A 26,028-nucleotide genomic window follows, 5' to 3' on the forward strand; every position below is an offset into this window, starting at 1 on the left:
ATGAGTAAGTTCCTTAATTTACTTGTATCTATGTGGGCATCTGCTGTTAGTGTGATGAAAATGAGTAGATAAAACGAAATACCAAAAGAGATGCCATAGAATATGTGTAAAGATATATTAAAAATGGGCTGAAAATAACAAAAGATATGAAGATAAATGACAGAACAAACACATTGAGCATTGCAGGCCATATTTGGTGGAAATATGAAGACACCAAACGTTATGAAATTGAGAAAACTGCAGCCATCCAGAAAAGACAAACATAAGACAGGGACGACGATGGATAGGATAGACATAGACAGATGGAAATAAATAGAACAAACCTACAGACGGCTTAAGTCCACGTTCATAACTTTACTTAAAAAAGCTAACGGTAGAGAATGCTGTGACCACCAAACCATCAGATTAATGAGCCACACTCTAAAGATATTCTTGAAAATTATACATCAAAGAATTTTGAGAAAACCGGAGTTAAGTACTGGATATTAGTCACACTCAATTTGGCTTCAGAAAGCAATGATTACAAGAAAGGCCTTGTTTGCCCTTAATGTATTGGCGCTAAGCTGTATGGATGTTAACCAACCTCTTTATATCTGTTTTCTTGTTTACAACAAGGCACATGATGATACGTTAGTAATTGCAGAGTCAGCTGAAGAATTTCAGAGTTAGCTAATGAATAAAATTGTAGATAGTAGCGAAGAGGCCGGACTTACTTTAAATATAAAAAAGACGAAATTCATGACCATTTTAAAAACACAACAAGAGATGTTATGGATTAGCGACCAACTCATTCAAAAGGTGGACAGATATACATACTTGGGAACAATCGTAATCGAAAATAATAATTATACACAGGAGATTAAATTAATCACGTATAGGAAAAGCCCGAATTAACATTTAATAATATAAAAAAGTACTTTGCAGCAATAATCTGAGTCTGCAACTCTTAGTAGAAATACTGAGGTGTTATGTATTTTCGGTGTTATTGTATGGAATGGAAGCTTGGACGCTAAAAAAGGATACAAGTAACAGAATAGAAGCTTTTGAGATGTCGGCTTAAAGAAGAGTTTTAAAAATAAGTTAGATTGATAGGTTTACGAACAACAACGTTCTAAAAAGAATAAACAATGAAAAGAATATATGAAATACAATTAAACTAAGAGGTTTTCTACACCAACTGGTAATCAAGTTGTTTTCTGCCCTTCTAAAAACACGCATATAGAAAAACGGTATGCTTTATTACGCTTAATAAAACTATTTTAAAATCTAACAACCCTAATCGGTCAGCAATTACGTCATCAAGAACAAAATTGACAAGGATGGATGAGATCGAGGACACCATAGGTGTTCCAAAAATTTGTAAATAATATTATCCTCAAATACTAAGAAATTAGTACCGAAGAAAACATAATGACATTATTAGATTGTTGTTTCGATACAGGGCAGCGGCAAGCCGCTTATACGTATTTCGACCTCTTTAGGTCTCGTCAGAGCGGTATAGCCACTGCTCTGATTTGTACTAAAAGGTAAGGGTGGATTTTTAAAAACGATACCGTTTCCCTGTCAAGTTTGTCAACAAGATTCTGTTAATGAAATAACTCTTCAATGAAGGTTGAAGGCCAAATCTTAGACCTAGAGACAACAACTTCAGAATGTTGTGAAAAATCTAAACATCAGAAAGATTCTTAATCCATTTAGGATTAAATGGATTTTTTTTTAACTCAAGGAAACCTAAGTTATCAAGTTTCTAAGAAGGTAGTCCATAGCTATATGGTAAGTGAAATTGATTTTCTTATATAGAGAAGATTTAAAACTATCTTATAGAAGAGAAGGAAGAGTATGGTCTAACTGATTTCTAATATTTTTAAATTCAGAATATTATGATCACTTAGACCATACTCTTCCTCCTGATGAACTGATGATAACGTCTTCAATTAAAGAATGTGATATCCTTTCTTTTATTCTCCAACTGTTGACCGACATTATATATATGTGTATATATATATATATATATATATATATATATAAATATATATATATATATATATATATATATATATATATATATATATATGTATATATATATATATATATACAAGAATTACTGGATATTAGTGACTGTCAATATAAACAAACAACACAGTTTATTAGGGTTGCAGTCAGGTCACTAATAAACTGTGTTGTTTGTATATATATATATATATATATATATATATATATATATATATATATAAGTAACTACTGAACTGAGATAGTTAATAAACTAAAACATTTGTACGTTAAAGATCAGCAGTAATACTTTAATACTTACATCGTTAATAACAACAATTAAATTAGCTTTCTTTAAGTATTGAATTTGATGGGTTACTAGGATCCTCGTTTTTCCTCTTAAGTGATTTACAATACAGCTTTCAAATAAATGTTTTCCGACATGAGTGTCCACAGCCGACAAAGGATCATCCAATAAATAAATATCAGCATTCCTGTAGATTGCTCTTGCCAAATTGATTCTTGCCCTTTGGCCTCCACTAAGAGAGACACCCTTCTCTCCAACGATTGTTCTATCTTTATGGGGAAATTGTTCAAAATCTCTTTCGAGTGCACAAACTTTGACGACCTTATCGTACCAAGCTTTTTCGTATGGTTTTCCGAAGAGAATGTTTTTTCGTACTGATGATTGGAACAGCCAAGGTTCTTGTGAACTGTATGATATTTCTCCTCCTATCAGAACTTTGCCAGATTTGGCAGGAAGTTCTCCAAGAAGAAGCTAAAATATATATTCGTAAATAGTAATGTTTATAGATTTTAATTTTTTTATATTTATTTTAGATTGAGAACTTTATTATAGCAAACAAAAGAACAAATCAGAAGAAACAAGTATAATAAAATACCTATAGCTAAATTCTCACAAAAAGTATATTTTACAAAAAGGCAATATTTGTTTTCTTTACCTGTAACAACGAACTTTTTCCAGCTCCAACAGGTCCCACAACAGCACATAACGTACCTGAAGGGATCTGAAGTGAAATTTCTTCTAAGGTATTTGTAGTAGGTGTCCACGAAGCGTTTACATTGGAAAGTATAACTCCAGGTTTTCCTAAATCATCTATCTTTGATTCTTCTTTTTCTTCCATAACAAGAAATTCCTGCACTCTTTTTACTGAAACCAAAGCTTCTGCACCGGTGCTAATTGCCATGGGCCAATATATAGCCATAGCCATTTGTAAGATGTTAAATGTTTGAGCCAAAGAGAAAACTATGTCAGCGGTTATGAAGTTACCTATGAATATAAATATTTAAATCAATGCATATAACATATGTATACAGTAGATATTCTAAAAATATCATGCACTTAACGAATCAAGAATGAATCATTAATGTATAAAAAATAGTAGGTAGTATGTAGGAAACAAAATTTATCGAAATGTAGCTTCCTGCTATTTTTAATTGATGTTTACATTCAACTTTTTCTACGACAAAGAAAAATTTTGTTACTACCTAATTTATGGTTTGATTGGGTAGGCAGAGGGCGATATTATTAATTAATTAAGTTATTAATAGGATTCAAACCCGAGTTTCTTTACATGTCACAAATAAATCCACTCTGTTACACTACCAAAAGTATAGACCAGGGCGGATCTGTTTTGAGGTGGATGTGCAAGGTGGCACTCAGATTTTTGCAGAAATAGTTAGACGATAACTTCAGTAATAATAATTGACTTATCTTCTTCTTCTTCACTGGCTTTACAACTCGGGGTGAGTCTTCGCCGCATCCACTATCGCCCTCCATCCTTTACGAAATTGAGTTGTTGCTGCCATCTATATCTTTGTGTACATCTCTACAACTTCACAAAATATTGTGTAGTAAAACCCTCAATATCTTGTGAATATTTAACGTCAAAAAATAGGGTTAGTAGCAAAAACAATATTCTCCATCGGTCTGCGAATGGCAACACCAGCAATCTCCGTTTTGACTGATCATAGCGTATTACATACTCCAGCCTTTGACGAAATTGCAACGCCTTTGAGTGTTATTAAGATTTTTTTAGAAGAATTGGTACGTATTTATTAAATTTATCGCTTAAAAGTTAAATAGTTTTGGGTGTATTATCTTCTGTGGTATTAAATTTAAAATGTGGACTGAAGCTATTCCAGTTACAGCACAAGAGCTCGTCAGAGAATTAAACAAAAACGAAAATGAAAAAGGAATATTTCTAAAGAGCTGCTTTAAGCCATTTTTTAACTGTTTTTGGTAGGTTATCTATTTTGGCGCGTTTATCTAATACAGTAAGTAAGAAATAAATATCTACATGAAATAAATAAATTCGAGGAAAGTAGAAACAATATTTTTCATTATTAATTTATTATTTTTTTAGAGGCAAACAAAGAGGTGGAGAATTTCTACCAAGAAGTTAAGAAATCCAGAGAAACTATAAAGAATTATCCACAGTATTGCAGTAACAAAAAATGCTTACTTCTAGGTAAAACAACAAAAAAATTAAATAGATGGGCGGAATATTTCGAAGATCTATTAAATACAGACCAACAAGAGGAACTTGAGGGAAATGAGAATTGGCAAGAAGATGAAGAGCGGACGTGCTAGGAACCAACTCTAAATGAAGTCAAAGAAATAATAAGAGACCTAAAAAATAACAAAAGTGCAGAAGTGGTATCCCAGCTGAGATTTTTAAGGAAGGTGTCGAAAGATCGAAGGAAAGGATATTTCGCTTGATACTAATAATTTGGCAAAAGACAGAAATGCCGAAATAATGAAATAGTGCTCTTATTTGTCCTAACTATAAAAAATGAAAAATACTTGCAAAAATTATTAGGAAAAGATTAATAAAATATGAGAACAAAGTGATTGGAGAATACCAGGGAGGTTTTAGATCTGAAAGAACAACTACTGATCAAATAAGTATGTTTAAATTATTACAAAATAATGGCTACGAATAAAACTTAGAATTACATAGTGTTGCAGTTTCGCAACTGTGTATAAACATTTATAAAATATTAACAGACTTTGTAGTAGTTTTGATTCTCCCCGTATATCAAGATTACAGCTTACAGCCCGTACAAAAATACATCTGTGTTAAGAACTAATTTGCAAGACCAGCCATCTGCGAAATATCACCATAGGGGATGCATTTCATACACAATCAGAGTCGAACCACACACATGTGTATGGGCGTTTTGGATTAAAGGTACCTGAGGACTTGTCATCGGTCCTTTGACCGAGGAAGTCGGTTTATGCAGAAAAGTTGCAATATGAATTTTGTGGTTCCTGGTGTACGTCGATGAAGACGTCGTTGGTAATAGCGGTTCGTGCTATGATTTATGGGGTAAAGTACAAATTATACTATTTGTTGAAAAAATTACATTGCTGCATATATCAAGTACGTGTACTTGGTATATAGATGTCATATTTGCTTGGAACTTTTTATCAGTTGTGCCGCGATCGCGATTGAACTTTATTGAGAACATTTTATTACCTTTACGTAGATTTGTTTATTTTTTATATTCTAATAATAATTTTATTATATGTTTTGTATTATATCACAGCTTTTACGTGATGAGTTTAGTAATTGCATTAATTTTATTATTAATTTAATGTGTATTTTATTACCGAGTATATTTTTGAGTTTATTAATATTTGTATTACGTTATTATATATTTCATTGAATTGTCTTTGATTGCATTTTGTGTCTTTATTAACAAGGCTGATTAATGTTACCACCGATTATTTATACGTATCGATGTTTTTATTTTACTTTCTGAGATTTTAGTCTTTTGAGTGATTGTCGCCTGTATACTTTTCTTATGTAAATTTATTCTAGGCTACAAATAAATATTGATTTTAACATATTTGTCACGTCGCAATTAATTTATAGCTCGTTATAGTTTTATTATATTTTAACGTATGTATATTTGTCTTTGGCTTTTATTTAATTGCAAATAGAGTTTTATATAGTCCTTCGGCTTTCATTTTTTTTCTATTTTAATATACATACCTAATGCGAAAGGGGGAAACCAGCGAGTTCTGGATTGAACAGAATATCTTTTCTCTCTTTCTGATGACCCAATTGTTATATTGAGATCATCGTATGTGCAGAACGCAACATAATGGTCCTTCGAGCCGGATTTTCTTCTTCTTTTTCTGTTTTTTTGTGTGTATTTGGGGTTCTCTGGTAGTAGATACCCTTTTTCCATGTTCTTTTTCATGTGTAGTTGCGGTTTCCTTATGGTATGAGCCTTGTCGGTTATGATAACCAGTTAATATGTCGTTGCTTACGGTTTTCTTATGGTAGGGACCTTATCAATTATGATAACCATTTTATTTGTCTTGCTCACGGGTTCCTTATGGTAGTAGCCTAGTCGGTTGTGATAACTATTTGTTGGGGTATTTCTTTTAGCTGGAAAAGATACCCAGTCGTCTGCCGAAAGACGATACCTAGTCTGCCGAAAGACTATTTTGTTGTCGAGGTTCTCTTATGCTAGAGACCTTATTGCGGTTATCACAACCATATAGTCGGGTTTTCTTTTATCTGAAAAGTTGCCCAGTCTGCCGAAAGACATTTTACTTTTTACGTTGTACAAGGTTTATTTACTGTATACCTTTTTGCGGTTATCATAACTATATAGTCGGGTATTTCTTTTATGTAAAAAGATACCTACTCGTCTGCCGAAAGACGATACCTAGTCTGCCGAAAGACTATTTCTTCTTTACATTCTTTGTTTCAGGTGCTCTTCTGACAGAGACCTTCTTTTTGCGGTTGTTATAACCATTTATTGCATATTTCTTTTTTTTACACATTGCTTTCTCGAGGTTCTCTTCTGACAGAGGCCTTTTTTGCGGTTGATATACCCATTTACATTACGGTATATCTTTTATACTAAAAGATATCCAGTTGTCTGCAGAAAGACGATTTTGTACTTTACATTAATTTTCAAGGTGCTCTTTTTACAGAGACCTTTTTACGGTTTTTATAACCATTTTACATTTAGACTCCTTTTATACTGAAAGATAACTAGTCTGTCGAAAGACTATTTCTTTTTTATATACTTTATTCAAGGTGCTCTAATGACAGAGGCCTTTTCCGGTGTTTTTATACCCATTTCTTTCTGATTTTTTCATAGTGCTTTTAGTGGAGTATTTCTTTTGTCTAAGCATATACTCAGTCTGCCGAAAGACATTCTTACTTTTACTTGTTTAGGGTTTTCTTATGCTAAAGACCTTATTACGGTTAGTCTAACCATTTACATTGGGGTATTTATTTTATGAAAAAAGATACCCAGTCTGTAGAGACATTTCTTCTTTTGTATTCGTTAGTGTTTGTGAGGGTGAAAAAAGTATTTTCGGTTATTACAACCATTTTTTTGTTTAATTTTTCCTGATTGTAGGGACATTAGTAACAGATTGTAATCGTTTTATGTTGGGATATATCTTTTCCTTGATAAGATACCTGGTCTGTGGAGACTGTTCTTTTTTATTTTGTTTGTAGTTGTCTTATTATAGAGACCTGCTTTCGACTATTACAAGTATCTCTTTGGTTTGTTTCTGTGACAAATCCAGGGATTTACATTACTTTTACTCGTTCACCATCTTTTTCTTTTTGTCTTGTCTCAAATTCAAGAGACGGTCTGCAAAGAATGATATTATTCGTCACTGTAATTGGATTGCAGAAAATGTTTCATTGGTCGATATTGATTATCTTTTGAAAGTTCGTCGTGAGTATTTACAGGTTGAATATGATAAATATGAATACGCACAGGATGCAATCAAGAATTTATTGGTAGATTCCGCTGAAGATAGCGAGGATCGAAACATTGTAGATGATTTGTTTTGTAAGGCAATGGGAGTTATAATATGGGAGCCCGTCCTCTCATCCTTTACGTATTATAAAGTAGGTAGTGCATCCCATTGTTCTTCTAGGTTACATGTGGGGGAAAGACCTTCCACACTTATTTCAGATTTATGCCATCTACTCAATGTAGTTAAATCTTCTCAAAATAATATGTCAAAAGACTCATCTTTTTCACAACCTCAACCTTCTTTCGAGACATCCACGTCTCAAATACCTCGTGTGATGGCGCCTAGTTCGTCAGGTCAGCTATCCTCGACTTTAGCTTATGTAGATACTGTCCGTAAGTCGTTACCTACGGGCCTTAGCAGTATTGCATATTCCCTTCCACCTGTTACAATGGTAAATGATAGTGAGTCCTACGAGACTCGTGACGCTCATACAAACGCGAGTTCTTCTACGGGGCTATCCTTTAATGATGTACATCTCTCTGGGCCTCAGGTCCATTCTAATATTCAATCCTTGCCCAAAGATTTTTCTTTGCATGATTTCCATGATGGGGTGTCTGATGATGACGTCGCCGATACAGCTTCGCGGGGAGCTAACACCGATACACTTGCTCGATCGAAATCTTGGTATTGTGAGGCGAAATTCTTATCGTCTCGTGACAGAGACAATTCTAAAGAAGCTAATAACTTAGATATTGCGACCATAATTGGGTCAAAAGTTCCTAGAGTGGCATTACACCTATCTCTAGATTTAGCATTCGGAGTACATCTGTTTAAAACGTACAACTATCTTTCTAGTTAACGCCGAGTAAAGGCATTTGTATTTTGTTTCATCAGAAACGTTCGTAAAATCAAGCTGAATTGCTTATTGTTCAAGACTTAAAAAGTCTCTCGTTTCCTCGTATATTGGAATCGTTGCCATCCGGTATTGCCAATCCGGATAATCAGTTGGATATTCCGAATTTATTTCCAGATGAAATTATTCACCGTGCGAAAGTTAGCGGTATGTTGAGGAATGCTACCATTCCTTATGCTCAAGAGCATCATTTTCTTCTTTCTTCGAACAATCTAGTTGCTTTAAAGATGTTTAAAACACACAAACGGTTGAGCCGTGTAAGGCCCCAAGGTACGTCCAATTGTAGACATCATTTCGGACTTAGTTGTTGCACATTTTATAATGTTGAGAGTCCCATCTATCATTGTGTTACCTATTCGAGATTTCTTTTTATTGCCATAGATTATGGAATATATTTTTTGCTTAAAGCTTACATAGCTTTATCTGAATATGTATTTGCGCCAAGTTATATTAAAATAACGGTTTTAACGTTTTAATAGTTAAGACATTTCTTGTAACATTGTACGAATTCTTTAAGGTTCAAAGAATTCTTTGAAGTCGCACCACTTTTGTTTTTCGTTCGTTTCAAAATTGCCTTTTTATGTAAAAAAAAGGCCTGGTTTATTAAATATTCTAATGTTCGTATTTTATCTATTCTGTTTATCTCTTTATTTATCGTAATTCTGATTTATTCTTATTGACTAAGTCTACTCCTAGCTTAGAATTAGTCGCCGCTTTTTATCGAGAGGGAGCTAAGTCTCAACCTGAGATATAATTTGCTTATTGTTGTTCAAATTATCATAATTATCTTTTATGGATAAAGCTTATGGAAGAATATAGTTTCTTCGTTTTACATTTTCGCATTTTCGTATGATTATGTCTGTCCAGGTAGATTGCTAATATCTAAGGACAGTGTTACAATTCATACGATATTTCTTTTGCCTTTGCTGCTTATTCGTTTTGAATATTGTAGTGGCCATTCGGGCTACAATTATTCTGTTTATTTGTCCTTAATTTAGTTGTTGTTGCGGAGAACCATTTCCTTAGGTTTGTTAACCAGGATATTTGTCTTCTCCTAATTCTTTGCTATTCGAAAACTATTAAAAGGTTATTTGTAGTATTTATATTGAGTGCCGTCTCTCATCATGTGTCCGAGACATTCTGTCTTCTAATCATATACATCACTTTTCTTTCTTTCCTCGTTCTTTTTCATACGGTTCGGTTGGTTAACTGGTCCGTCCATGATATCCTGAGGATTCGCTGGAGTAGTCACATCTCGATGGCGTCAAGTTCATGTATTGTATCCTAGGATAATAGAGGAATGCACTTTCTATAAGAGAGGAAATCTGTTTTATGTATAGTACTGATAATATGTATAATTGTAGTTATGTATATTTAGTATGTAGTTATGTATTTCTATTCTATTATCGTTTGATGTATAAGTTATTGTTCTTTGTACTCTTTTGTAAATGTATTTCTTCGTAGTATTGTAAGTGTGGCGTTCGTTTCGTAACAGAAGATGTGTTTACGGTTTCGTAATTTATATAATGCGTCGGGAGTACAAAGTACAGTTATGATTTATTGACACGTATGCCAACGCGGGGAGAATGTTGCAGTTTCGCAACTATGTATAAACATTTATAAAATATTAACAGACTTTGTAGTAGTTTTGATTCTCCCCGTATATCAAGATTACAGCTTACAGCCCGTACAAAAATACATCTGTGTTAAGAACTAATTTGCAAGACCAGCCATCTGCGAAATATCACCATAGGGGATGCGTTTCATACACAATCAGAGTCGAGTTTTATCTCTTAAACCACACACATGTGTATGGGCGTTTTGGATAAAAGGTACCTGAGGACTTGGCATCGGTCCTTTGACCGAGGAAGTCAGTTTATGCAGAAAAGTTGCAATATGAATTTTGTGGTTCCTGGTGTACGTCGATGAAGACGTCGTTGGTAATAGCGGTTGGTGCTATGATTTATGGGGTAAAGTACAAATTATACTATTTGTTGCCAAAATTACATTGCTGCATATATCAAGTACGTTTACTTGGTATACCTATAGATGTCATGTTTGCTTGGAACTTTTTATCAGTTGTGCCGCGATCGCGATTGAACTTTATTGGGAACATTTTATTACCTTTACGTAGATTTGTGTATTTTTTATATTCTAATAATAATTTCATTATTTTGTTTTGTATGTATATCACAGCTTTTACGTGATGAGTTTAGTAATTGCATTAATTTTATTATTAATTTAATGTGTATTTTATTACCGAGTATATTTTTGAGTTTATTAATATTTGTATTACGTTATTATATATTTCATTGAATTGTCTTCGATTGCATTTTGTGTGTCTTTATTAACAAGGCTGATTAATGTTACCACCGATTATTTATACGTATCGATGTTTTTATTTTACTTTCTGAGATTTTAGTCTTTTGAGTGATTGTCGCCTGTATACTTTTCTTATGTAAATTTATTCTTGGCTACAAATAAATATTGATTTTAACATATTTGTCACGTCGCAATTAATTTGTAGCTCGTTATAGTTTTATTATATTTTAACGTATGTATATTTGTCTTTGGCTTTTATTTAATTGCAAATAGAGTTTTATATAGTCCTTCGGCTTTCATTTTTTTCTATTTTAATATACATACCTGATGCGAAAGGGGGAAACCAGCGAGTTCTGGATTGAACAGAATATCTTCTCTCTCTTTCTGATGACCCAATTGTTATATTGAGGTCATCGTATGTGCAGAACGCAACACATAGGTTATTTATCGATTTTAAACAAGCATATGACTCTCTAAATCAAACGATGCTATATGAGGCCATGAAAACATTAGAAATATCAGAAAAGCTTATAAGGCCAGTGAGAATGACGAACACGATGATAATTTTGTACTTAAAACTTCGGGAAATTAATAAACTTCCTACAAGACCTTTTGGAGATGAGTGAAAAAACTTGAGTTTTACCATAAAAATTAAACACGAATAATGATATGCTAGAAAACATTATTGATTCTGAAGAAAATGAAGGAGATTGAACATTTTGAAGGAGAAGCTGGTGCTTGTGAGGAAATTTCAGATTTGGTTTTTTAAATTAAAGATTAAAATATTTAAAAATTGCTAAAAACATCGAGATGTTCTACTTTAATTATTTATAACTTTAATAAAATTCAGTTTAAAGCAAAGTTTTAATGAAATAAAATAGCAACACTTAAATTTTCTATAAGATACGTCTGGTTTAAAATGTTTTAATTTATTAAATTTGATGCGACCAAAAAACAAGGAGGAAAAAAGCATTTTTTATACAATGTTTTTCAATCGCTTAGACTGCACTTAGGACCTTTATAATTCGCCTGAAAAACTTTCATAACTAAACATAATAAAACAGCATACTCAATAAAATTGATAAGAAATAGATTTCGCATAATAGTTTTGTAATCTACATTTTTTTTGTAATGATTTTTTTTTAAATCTTGCACAACAATAGGTAGACCATATAGAAGTTGGCCAAATTTTTACTTATATAAATACTTAGAAAATCTAACGTACTTTATGGAATTGAAATCGAAATATTTGGACGGCCTCACAAATGTTTTAAAATTATAAACAGTTTTATGGCTTATAAACAAATAGAATCTCGATAACCATTAGCTTAAATTAAAATCAGAAACCGGCTTTAAAAAAGTCTTAGTAAGGTGTTTCTTATAAAAAAAAACGTTAAATTGCGAGTAGTGATTCCTGAGATACAAGAGGTCAAAAGTTATATACAATAGGATGATAATCTTTAAATCATTACCTACTTATTTCGGAGGTCTTTCTAAAAAAATTAGGATGAAGAAAATTGAATTTCAAATATCAAATTCAGTATATGTAAAAAAAGAGGAATTTTCTTAGCTTCAAATAAAGCAATTTCCTTCGTTTTTAGTCCGGCGTAAATGTCATTGAATCTTTAAAAATCATACGAACAAACTGAATTTTTCTAAGAATGTTAATTTTGGGACCCCAAAAAATATTCAAAAAAGTTTTCCACTCCTCCTACCCTACCCTAATAATGTATCAATTCGACGGTAAAAATTCGGTATCTTTAATATTGATCCAATTGTCCTATCGACAAAACTTAAAAAACATCCTAAAGGTAAAGATAACATCGCTTTCTTATGCGATTTTTGCATTTCGTCTCAATTAAAATCAGTTTCTAATAAAGTGTTTAAAAAATAAACGTAGCGCGATTTTTGCCATTTTTACGATTCTCATGAGATCATCAAAATGATCACTTCAACACATCACTTCTCCATGAACCGGTCACTATGAAATTTTCATTCTTAAAGCTCAATATTCAAATGGTATGGCATGAAATTTCGGTTTTGATTTTTGTCAACAAATGTGAAGCATTTGAAATATGCTTAAAACGCCGAATTTAAACTTTCACTTGTTAACTGGTAACGCTTACGTTCAAAACATCCTGCAAGATCATGTTTTGCCATATGTTGGTTACATTGGATATGACAGATTCATCGAGATAATGCTCGATCGCATGCCCGCATAGTCAGGAATTATCTTGATTAGGTCCAAATTCGAACTAAACCAACTAATACCTCACCAAAGCATTGGGTCATTAACTATAAAACTAACGGTTTGGGCGAGATTGCAAGTGGCGAATCGTTCAAACTCTTCTGTTGACCTGATTACGAACATCTGGCTTTTATAATAGGATTATGGCCTTATCGGAGAAAAGTACATTTTTCCAGTTGTCGATATGCCTCTGAATATATATTCTTGCAAATTTTGTACGACGAGCTTTATGATTTTGGAGAAAATGTGGAACTTTAGCAGGGCATCTAGGCGTTAAGTTTGCCTCTTCAAATCTTTGTCTTACTGTTTTTGAAATCACATTAACTTGTCCACATTAAGTAGCTCATTTCTGGGGTGCATCGATGTCAATGAGCGATTTCGTGTAGAGTTAAGAACAAAAACGGTCATTAATTGCGGTTGTGCAGCTTAGGCGTTCTTGACCAGTCCTTCGTACAAAATTCCCTGTTAGTGTACCTTTTTAAAGTATTCAAAACTGTAGATTGACATTTCCTGAGACGTCGTGCGTTATCCTTTTGTGTATATCCGTTCTCGTACAAAATTATAATCTGTGCTGCTTTGGCTTCATCGCAGGGTGGATTGGTCACATACTTGTCCTAAACATTGTTAAATCAAAAACAATATTGAATTAAACAAAAAACAATCGAATTTCTATGGTTCTTTCTTTACGTGAAGACGGTTTTTATGATAAAATGCCCGAATGACACTAAACGCTGAATAAACGTCAAAATAAATTTCAAAATATTTTAAAACGATTGCCAAAACATCAGCCAACTATATGAGCGACATCAGTAATCTAAAATTATTTTGAAATAATAGTGACTAAAAAAAAATTGGAAAATTAAAAAATATTCGATATTTTTGTCCATAAGTGTATATTAATAAAACCTCAACTAAGTACTATTAGGAACTTGTTGCATAAAATATATTTGACGGCGTCTTAATAGACTTTAAAATAACTTTCGAATAAAACGCCATAATCTTAATATCCTAAAATTATTGCATTTGACCCCCTAAACTCATTTTTAGCAATGTTTAAAATTTGTGAGTTGCTCCATATACGAGAATTATGGACAGGCACCATGGAGAATCATTTGCATTAGAAGTGGCTTGAACGTTGATACTGTGATATATTCATCACCATGAAGAGGTGGTCTTTTTATTTTTATGTGGGTGCAATCGATCACAACCACGGCACACGGAAAAGTGTACTTTGTTTGCCATCTTTCTTTAGCTTCTAGTATATCCGCCGAAGTGTGAGGAAATGCTATCCAACGTGCGCATTTTTCTATTATCTGGTCAGCAACTTGCGTTACAATCTTAGATACAATAGTATGATGAACACCAATATCTTTTCCCACCCCCGAAATCCCGAATTACCTACATATCTTAAAAATATTTTCATTTTATCGAAGTTACATATAGCCCCACCTCTTGTTTTTTCTGATTTTCCCCAAAAGCCACTTAACATTTTCTTTATTAAATCGATATAATACTTTAAAGTCTTAATTAAATAGGAATTCAGCCATAGCTTTGCCACGATGAAACTGAAGTCTGGTAACAATTGACTCCAAATTTATGGAGTAGATTCTCATCCTAAAGAGCATAAAGGTATTTTTATTCATATCAAAAAATGAGAACATTCTAACAACAAACTGTACATAAGAGTACCTATTTAAGTCGGGTATCTACTTCTGTTTTTTATTCATACCACGTGGAGTATTTACTATAAAATTTGGAGTATAAACTAAATTCTCATTTTTATTCATAATCACCAATATGTACTAAAAAAATAAATTTTATGTAGATAATCATAAAACCTAACTACTTACCTAACAACAAATAACAAATGATGGTAAAAAACAAAGCCATTCTGTCCAAGAACACCATACAACTGGAATATACCCCCCTAAGATAGGAAGCAGCTGTAATGTCTTTGATTTCGGTAGCTCTAGCCAGTTTAATCACAGCTTCGAATGGCTTCTCCCAAGCATACATTTTTATAACCTGTATTCCCGATACCACTTCGTTCATAACCTTTACCCTCTTGTCTGTTTTCTTGGAGATACTTTCTCGATATTTACCTTGGAGTTTTGCCAAATAACCTAGAAATGAAAACATATTTATGATTCTTTTAATTAAGATACTAAGTATAACTAAGCGTAAACCGAGAGCTACATCTGAAATTGATGAATGCTTAAGAAGATTGATATTGGTTTTAATGCAGAGTTAAAAATTAATCAAAAAAGGAGAGTTAAAAAAACACGACAAAGTTAAGTTTTTGATAACTTTGATTTTTGATAGACCGTTTGTACCGACCGTTAATAAAAATATAAAGAGAAATTGTAAAATAACATCTTAAATACCGTTTTGATTTTCAAATCTGAAGCCCAATTAATCCATTTCTCTATAACGTGCATTTTTTTTTCATTGCTTCCCATAGTTGTTTCCTGGGTACGCTATTTTAGTCTAGCAAGTCTATAGAAAGTCTATAAAGGTCATATGTGTTTCAATATTTTTCTTTTTGTTTTTTTCTCACCTGTCTTATGAATTATGACGAATATATTATCTAGACACGATCTGGCTTTTTGGAATCCGACTTGTTCTTTGCCTTAATGGTCCATGTGTTGCTCTATTTTTTCTTTTGGTGACCTTTTGTCACTTTTTCTGCAAATGAAGGACATATATGATAGATTCCACTCCTCTGAATTCTCCTCTCCTGCTTAGATTTTATTTAATAATACTCGTATGAATGACACGATCTTTGCGCCTCAATATTTGATTGTATCTTAAACATTGTTTATTCGATATACTCTTCGAATAAAATCAATTTCTCAAAACAATCAGTCTCGCAAAACAGCCCTAAGTAGTACACTAAGCTGTCAACTCAAAATGAAACGTCCTAAAGTAACAAGTTACTTACCTTGTGCTGGCAAACTAACCACTGCCATAGCGACGACTCCTGCTAAAGATGAGATTCCCACTTGTTGCCACATAATAAACAAGAGCACTGCTACTTGAATTGGCATAACCCATAGCGCATGTAGTGGTACTACGACTAAATCAAAACGCATAACATCATTTGAAAGCAAATTTGCTATTTGTCCTGCAGCGGTTTCTCCCAAAGCCTTCTGATTCAGCCTAGTAATCTACAAAATGTAAACATTACGTTTAATATCTATCTATAGACTTTACAAAAATATTTTAACTGTAATATACATGCTTATCTAAAGGGTTCCTAAATCCAAGAAAATGTATTCCACTTTACTTAATCAAAGGCCTTTTGATATACGATAAAACATATAGGGGGTATATCGGGAAAGGGATATATGTTCAAAAATGCAAAAAATGTGCACCATATCTTCCAAAAATGGATATTACACTTCGAGCAAAAGGGATATAAGTCATTCTACACAAACTTACGCGCAATTTAATATGTATAAAATGAAATAACTGACTAAGAATGACATTTTTAAAGTAATACGGGCTTATGTATACTTATTGGTCAAAATAAATGAAATATTTTGTAAATAAAGGTATATGTTCACAAATCATCAAAAGCGTTCCAATTTTTTTCTGATTTGCGTTTGGGTTTACAGATATAAGTCAACAAATGTCATATAATTTTGAACAATAATTTAATGACAACAACAATATATCAACTACCGTTTCTTTTCAAAAGATTTTCGTATGCACAGAAAAGCAGTAAAAAATGAACGAAAGAAGAGGCGAAACCAAGGGAATATACAACTAAAAATGGATTGGTGATAAGGACTAGATCTTGCAAACCTCTATGAAAATTTAAACAGGATTGCAGAAATAGGGTGAACGATGAAAAGAAGTAAAATTTTGAATATTGGAAAATGCAAACTTTAGAAAACCTTCAGCAGTACCGTACAACCTCGAATCTACATTCATCGGTTGCTTTTTACAAAAGACAATTGTGGACATATAACTTTACCCTCCGCATATGCAAAGATCAACAAGTTTCCGTTATACCTATGTGGCACGAAGCCATAGTCGCAAATCAAATAGCAGCGTTTTTAAGCAAATACATTAAACAACTTCCATCCATGACAAAAATAATTACATTTTATTCCGATACATGTTCTGGACAAAACAAGAATTGTTATGCATCCATCATGTTTATGCTTGCTTTAAAAGAACATTCAAGTCTTGAACACATTGATCATAAATTCCTAACTCCCGGCCACATAAACCCATAAATAGTCCCTAGTTCATTCATCATTGTTAATGTAAACCAATTTGGAGAAGGTACTGATCATGCACTTCGCATACCAAGAACCGGCAGGGGAGGAACAATACGAAAATATAAAGCTTCGGTCATCAACCCACGAAATACTTACCAATATTTAAACACTAATAGAGAAAAAGTGTGCACGTGGAATGTTTGAATTCCAAGTACAAAAAATCTGTACTTGGAATGTTCGAAGTATGTTTGAAGGAAGAAAGATACACAACACCATTCAAGAAATGAAAAGACTAAACATCGACGTGATGGGAATCAGCGAGATGACACGGTCAGGTTCGGAACAGTGCTGTGTGGATCAGCGTACTACCTCTCTCTGATAGAGTCATTTTGATGAAGCTGCAAAGCAGACCTCTTAACCCTCTATAGTCCCATGTGTACTCAAGGCAAAAAATGAGTTTTTGATGCAGAAAACTTTTTTAAAACAAGTTCCGACTCTAAGATGCCCTCTGTTGATTTCAGGCAACAATTGGTTATACATTTTAATACACTTAGTGCCATCTATGAACCTATGACGAAACCTATATGGAAATTTTTAACACAGTATCTCAAATGCACATGGCTGCCTTATTAGTTTGTATTTTCGATCGTGATTTATTGTTATAAATTGTGTAAAATTTATATAAAAATACATAGAGGCATTATATCAGCATTTAGATATTGATTGCAGTTGAAATTTGTTTATTTTGTTGTGTTGTTTCAGTACTGTGATAAAAAACAGGTATGTTGCTTTGAATCCACACTGGACCATATCATTTTAAATTATTTTTTTAGGGTGGATAAAATAACGTTTTACGGGAAAAGCAGTAAATATCCGTTATTGTTTGTAAAAGTTCCCAACAAATCCGAGGAATCCAAAGAGTCTGACTTTGAAGAGAGTGATAATTAATTTTCCATAGGTACTCAGATATCAATCGATCCAGGATCAAATGAAATGGAAAATGAAGACGATTTGTACGAAGAAAATTTAGACCAGGATACCAATTTAAATTAAGACCAAGATGAAGATGAGGATGATACCGATAAAACAGAAAAACACACTAAACAAAATTGTTCAAAAGGTCAAAAATGATCGAAAAAAACATTCACTGGAAGAGTGGAACAGTATTTCCAATTCCAGAATGGAAAGGTAATTTACCGACATACAAATTATTAGAACCGGAATCCCCTACACATTATTTTAAAAAGATGATATCTACCAATATGCTGGAAAACATAGTAGAACAAAGTAATTTGTATGCACTGCAAAAGAATATAAATAGCACTAGCAGAATTAAACCAATTTATTGGATCTGTTCTACTGATGTCAATATATAGCTTGCCAAGAACAAGATCATTTTGGCAGAAGGAAACACATATTGCTCAAATAGTTGACACTATATCTAGAAATCGCTGGGAAAAAATAAAAACTAAAATTCATTTCAATAATAACGAAAATATGGTCAACAATAATGATAAGTTATACAAAATTAGACCATTCATCAACGGCCTAGTTCAAAATTTTCAGAGTATTCCAATGGGTGAAAAATTGTGTATTGATGAACAAATGATACCATTCAAAGGGTCACATTCTTTAAAACAGTATATGAAGAACAAACCCAAAAAATGGGGATACAAGGCATTTGTTTTGTGTGATAGCAATGGTATTTTTTATAACTGGGAATTATATACAGGAACTGTTGAACATTCTCTTCATTTACCTAATGTAGGCACCAGCGGTAACGTAGTAATAAGATTGTGTGAGATAGTCGAACCAAACAAATACTATAAAGTATATTTTGACAACTGGTTCAATAGCATTTAGTTGCAGATTGAAATGGAAAAACGTGGACTGCAATGTTTGGGAACTGTTCGTCCAAACAGATTACCTAATTGCCATTTTTCTGATGACAAGAATATGAAGAAACAGAAACATAAGACTAACAGCGTTAAAGTGGTACGATAATAAACCGGTTCATTTGCTTAGTACATTTATTGGTTCTGAGCCTACTTCGTTAGTCAAGAGGTGGGATAAGAAACAAAAATCAAGATTTGATGTATGCTGTCCAAATGCAGTGCACTTTTATAATAAATTTATTGGAGGTGTCGATCTTATGGATTCACTAATTGCTCTTTACCGAACAGACATAAGATCTAAAAAGTGGTATGTAAAAATATTTTTTCACGTTCTGGATTTAGCTGTTGTTAACAGTTGGTTGTTGTATCGTCGTGATTGCGATTACTTTAAAATTGAAAAGAAAAACCAGTTGCCTTTGTTACAGTTTAAGTCCCACTTATGTAGCGTACTGTTAGCAAGAGCTGACCAGATCAAAAACAAAGGACGTTCCAGGCTCAGTGAACTTGAGAACGAAATTGTAAAAAAACAGAAGATAGGACCTACTGCTATTGTACCACCAAAGGAAGTTAGGCTTGACCAAACCTCCCACTGGCCAGTATTTTCTGCAAAAAAGGGAAGATGCAAAAAACCAGGATGCTGTAATGCTCCTCAAGTAATGTGCGATAAATGTAAAGTTGCTTTATGTTTTACAACTACAAATAATTGTTTTTTTGATTGGCATAATAAATAAGTATATAACGTAATTCGTTAGTTTTTGCTGCCCACAGTTGCCTGAGGGCAACACCCCCAAAACTCTCCCCAAACAAAATTTAAAAAATCTAAAAAAAATACTAGTTGTTGTAAATGCATATTTGATCATATATACAAATTAAAACATTTTCTCGTAAGTTTACAAGAAAGTCGGGCAATAGAGGGTTAATACGAACATCATTCAAATTTACGCTTCAACATGAGAAAAGCCAGAAGAAGATATCGAGGACTTCTATGCACTTGTTCAAAAGGAACTAAAATATACCAAGAAGAACGAGCTTACCATCATCATGGGTGATTGCAATGCCAACAACAGCAGAATAGAAGACATCGTCGGACAACACGGCTTAGGCGAGAAAAACAAAAGGGGAGACAGACTTATCCAATTTTGTCGGGAAGAATATTTTACCATTGCTAACACCTGGTTTAGACTTCTCCCGAGACGACTTTATACGTGAAAGTCACCTGCAGATACCCGTAGTTTGTCAGAACGTAAGAGATCTAATGAGAGAAAACTAGAAACCGCTAAACAACAAGAACAGAGTGTAGAACAAAAATGGAGTTATATCTAAGACTGTTATGCTAAATGCGGGAAAAGAACATCTGGAAAAGAAAACAAGTGTTAAAAATAAAGAATAGATGACTGATGACATTCTGCAGATGATGGACCAAAGTACATTAATGAAAAACAGGGACGCAAAGAAATACCAAGAAATCAACCAAACAATTATAGAAGAAATACGAAGAGTCAAGGAGACATGGATACAAGAAAAATGTAAACTAATCGAAGAGCTCCAAGTGAAACACGATCATATAAATATTCACCGAAAGATTCGAGAAGCCACTGGTCAATACAAGAGGAGAAACACACACCTCCCCATAAACTAAGACGGAACCTGGCAACGACAGTTAAGGAGAAGTTGGTGACCTGGAAAATGTACATAGAAGAACTTTTCTGGGACTACCAAGGTAACCTTTCAGAAATAAATTGCATGACAGGGCGGTCAATACTAGAAAGCGAGGTGAAAGCAGCTTTAAAACAGCCTAAGAATGGTAAGGCCACAGGTCCGAACGAAATAGCCGTTGAACTTTTTAAAGTGATGAGTGAAGTCAGCACGAAGAAGTTAACTGAACTGTTTAACGCCATATACGATTCAGGTAATATCTCAGAGGAATGGCTATTGTTAACATCTGTAATACTACCAAAAAACGATCTGCGAAAACGTGCAAAGATTTCCGAACTATCAGCCTTATGAGTCATGCACTTAAGATTTTTCTTAAAATCATACATTCCAGAATTTACAAAAAATGCGAAGAAAATGTCGGTGAAATGCAATTTGTTTCAGCACTTTATGAAAAGCACTTTTCACTTTATAAGTCCTACTTCAGAGATGCCACGATGTCAGTTGTGATGTCTATATTTGTTTTATTGATTACGCCAAGGAATTTGACTGTTGTCAGCACCAGAAGATGGTCGCCGCCCTACAAAGAGTAGCATTGGATGAGAAGGACATTCGAATCATCATGAATGTATACTGGAACCAGCGTATTCAAGTCAAGGTCAAAGACCAGTTGACTGACCAAGTGAAGATCAAGCGAGAAGTAAGGCAAGGCAATATGCTCTCGCCGACTCTTTTTAATAATATATACTCTGGGGAAATTTTTACTGAAGCCCTTACAAACCTAGAGATGGGAATCCGAGTGAACTGTGAATACATCAATAATATCCGCTACGCCGATGACACTGTATTACTAGCAACCAGCCTAAATGATCTACAAGCCTTACTACACCGAGTGAGAACTGTAAACGTAACATACAGACTAGACTTTAATATTAATAAAACTAAATTCATGGTTGTCAGCCGTGTCAGATCCCAGGGCACTAATGGCAGGTAGCGAAGAGATACAGAGAGTCAATAGATTCACTTTTTTCGGAACTACCTCAACTCACAATGGGACTACGCTTAAGAGATTAGATCTCAGTTTGAGAACCAAGATGCCGATAGTGAGGTTACATTTTTCAGTGTTATTCTTCCAGTGTTACTATATGAAGTTGTAGCCCGGACACTGACGCAAGCCACTGAAAAGCGGATTGAAGCCTTCGAGATGTGGATCTACAGGAGGATACTAAAAATATCGTGTGTGAACCATGTCACCAACGTTGAGGTCCTACAGCGCATAACAAAAGAAAAAGAAGTGCTTAATTTAGTGAAACAACATAAGCTTGAGTACCTCGGCCAAGTTGATGATCACCAACATTCGGACCGGATGAGGTACTGAAGAAGAAGTATCTGACCAAATGGATAACAATAATTAGTTATAGTAATAATTAGATATGTTTTGTTTGTACCCAGACTTTAATATAAAATGGTTTTGAAAAGAGGCAATCAAATAATATAGAGAATTAATTCGTATTCTCTAATCACATTAAAATTATCGCATTATTATTTCATCGTTTATAATTTTCGACACGCTAATGACAAGAGCATATATTTTATACGATGCACAAAAAATAAATATTTAGGAGTCTTATCAACATTTATTTTTAAGTAAAAAGGTCAAAGACATACATACTTCAGGTTAAATTAACTATATATTAAAGACCATATGACTTATTCATAAGTTTTATCTAAATAATACGAGAAACAAGTACCTATATATTTTTAGTAAAAAGTGATTACGATAACCCCCAATAAAATCACCGTCGCATAATAGTGTAGTGTAAAACCCTTTCGGCTATAAAATGGGTAACATAGTAGTATCGTTAGAAAGACCTTTCAAACAAATAAATCGATAAAACAGTTAAATTGATAAAATACATATCATATACTTGGGTATCGGACAATATTTTGTAATAACTTTTATTTAAATATCGATTTTTGGATATAACGTAACTTTTGGTTTCGACTAAACCATTTAAAGTATATTTTCAATGGATTTTAAATTAACGAGAAAGCTCTGTAAGAATTTAAAAGGGAAATTCCCATGGGTTAGCTGTATACCATAGTTTTAAAAAACTTTTTATGGAGTAAAAATTTCTTTTGTAAAATGGTATAAAATTTATTAAAAAATTTTAAAAATTATCCAAAATGGATTTATAAATTCTCAGAACATTTTCAATCCTATCGGATCATCATCAGTAAAAAACTTTTATAAAATTGAAACTAAGCACATCATGAGGTTAATAAGAAGGTTTTTTTCATTTTGGTTTTTCTTCGATATAATAACTTATCAAATGTAAACTGTGTGAAACATACATTGTGTATCTTAACACTTTCGCTGCTACTTATATATTTAGTTGAACTGCCATTTGAGGGTTGTTTTCTCACCTCGCTGTTGTCGGTGGCTTTTGTTTGCAAGTATAGAATATGACCAAATAGTACATTTAAATCTTTTATTGTCCATTAGACAGTCCGGTCGACAGATTTAAGGTTCCATTAGATGCAGCTCATTTCCGACCATCGTAATAGGTTCGTCAAAATTTAGATCACCCACCAATCAAACGGTATTTTGTTATTTAAATATTTTTCTATAAATAGGCCAAACCTAGCTATCCTTTTATTCTTCCGTCTCGCCGTCGACCCAAATCTCATTGTTACTGTATTATACGGTTTAAGATTTGATTGGTGTACAAGCCAAATTCTTATACAATTAAGACCTTTACTCCTCGCTAATTCAGCCTTCATAATAAGAAAAATTGACTACACAGCCAGGTCAACATCCAGTCGATTCGTTTTACAGTTTAATCGGGGGTAATGTACATATTCGTTCTTGTGATAGACGATTTCAGTGAAGTTCTTACTTTAGAAAATTAAAAATAGAAAAGAAGGCTAAATATAGCTACGTAATTGAGATCAATGCTCAAAATCTCACATTAAAACAGTGCATATTATTTAATATTTATTCTTATTTAATATTCTTGTACAGTCTCAAACTTAAACATATTTAACCCAAGTTAGATTAACTACTACACAGTATTTTATTTGTTCTGTGGCATATTTTAAACTAAATAGCATATTTCTTATTTTTTAAGAAAGAGTAGTGAGGCGCAATACATGGTGTTGCTTCCAGATAACACCTCTAGCCCCTCCTACTCAATTCCTATTCTCACCTCCAAGAAGTGTGATCTTGATCACCCGGGTGAACCCCGGTAAACCTGAGCAACCCTATTGGAGATTGGGTAACCAACCTCAATGAAAGGTAGGGTCGGAGCAGACGAGGAAGGGAGAAAGCATAGCTTGTACAGAAGCTATAGCTAGCAGCCCTGACATTGGACTCGGGTGCAATAAGCCGATAACCTGTTCACCTTAAACTCAGCTATTACGAATGCTACGAACAATGAACTTACCGGACGGACCAACGAACAACGACCAAAGCTACGGAATAAAGACTTAATGATGGATTTGCGACTGGGAACCTAAACTGTCCAAACCATGCTGCAGGCAGGCAAAAGTATTGCACAGGAACTATTGAAGTACGAAGTAGACGTAGCAGCACTCCAAGAAATCAGATTTAAAGGGCATGGTTGCATAAATAAAAAAGAATACAGTATGTACTACTGTGGCGCAGAAAGACAAGGAGACTTTGGAGTGGGTTTTATGGAAAACCATAAATGCCGCAGTTCAGTATTGGGTTTCACTCCAACTAATGAAAGAATATTCAAAATACGTCTAAGGCGAAAATTTCATAATATTACAATTATTAATATCCATGCCCCAACAGAAGCAGCAATGAACTAGTAACCGATCAATTCTATGACCAACTACAAGTAGAATGTGAAAATACACAGAAGAGAGATGCAGTTATAGTCCTGGGTGATATGAATGCGAAGCTGGGAAAAGGGCCAATATATACAGAATCCTTTAATAAGCATAGTTTACATGATATTACTAGTAACAACGGTATAAGAGTGGCACAGTTGGCAATGGCAAACAAACTAAGAGTTGTTAGTACGTGTTTCCCTCATAAAAATATTCATAAAGGAACCTGGAAACCTGGCACTAATAAATTTATTCAAATTGATCACATATTAATATCTAAGCGGTGGACAACCTCCGTAACGGATGTTAGAACTTATAGAGGCGCAAATTGCGATTCGGACCATTTCTTGGTTATATCGAAGATATATATATATATATATATATATATATATATATATATATATCAATATATATCAATGGTAAGAAAAGAGAAAGGCGCCAAATAAAAAAAATGGAAAAAAATGGAACACATATATGTTTAAAAATGCTAAAAAGAAGAATCAGTACCGCCAGAAAATAAAAGTAATATTAAATGAAAGAGGAGAACAAAACAACATTGAAGAAGAATGGAATGTCATCCAAACGACAATTACAAATATGGCAAAGGGAACATTAGGTGAAACCTCAAGCAAAAGAAACGAGTAATGGTTTGATCAAGATTGCCAACAAGTAATAAATAGCAAAAATATAGCTAGACAGAAATGTCTACAATGGGATTTCTGATTGAATAGAAGGGCATATGAAGAACTCAGAAAAGATGCAAAGAAAATATGTATAAGGAAAAAGAGAGAAATGTTGAATAGAAAAAACAAATTACACATTATAATAACAGAAGAGAGACTAGAAAATTTTATAAGAAAACCAAGCAATACACCCAAGAATACATGAGAAGATCAACAGTTTGCAAGGACAAAAATGGGGCAATTATCAGTGAGAAAGAGGAAATAATGAAAGGTGGAAGAAGCATTTGTAAGAGCTGTTAAACCCATGAAAAGAACAAAACGAAGATGAAGAAATACTTCACCACACAGAAGAAAAACTAGTTAAGCAACCAACATTGGAAAAAACGATAAACGTCATAAAACATCTAACAAATAACAAAACACCTGGCACAGATAGAATAACTGCAGAACTGATAAAGAATATTGGACATGCGC

General features: G+C 33.4%; 1 protein-coding gene across 1 annotated transcript in view; it reads right to left on the reverse strand.

The window, feature by feature from the left end:
- LOC140445517 (ATP-binding cassette sub-family C member 4-like) overlaps positions 1–26,028 on the reverse strand; it is a 137,379-nt gene that overhangs the window by 61,435 nt on the left and 49,916 nt on the right. Inside the window, exons 4-7 of the mRNA XM_072537597.1 lie at positions 16,178–16,403; positions 15,087–15,359; positions 2,952–3,280; positions 2,312–2,767 (exon numbers count right to left, since the gene is read on the reverse strand). Coding sequence (XP_072393698.1) covers positions 2,312–2,767; positions 2,952–3,280; positions 15,087–15,359; positions 16,178–16,403 — 1,284 coding nt within the window. The remainder of the gene's footprint in view (positions 1–2,311; positions 2,768–2,951; positions 3,281–15,086; positions 15,360–16,177; positions 16,404–26,028) is intronic.

Source organism: Diabrotica undecimpunctata, chromosome 7 (assembly GCF_040954645.1).
Source record: "Diabrotica undecimpunctata isolate CICGRU chromosome 7, icDiaUnde3, whole genome shotgun sequence".
Lineage (NCBI taxonomy): Eukaryota > Metazoa > Arthropoda > Insecta > Coleoptera > Chrysomelidae > Diabrotica > Diabrotica undecimpunctata.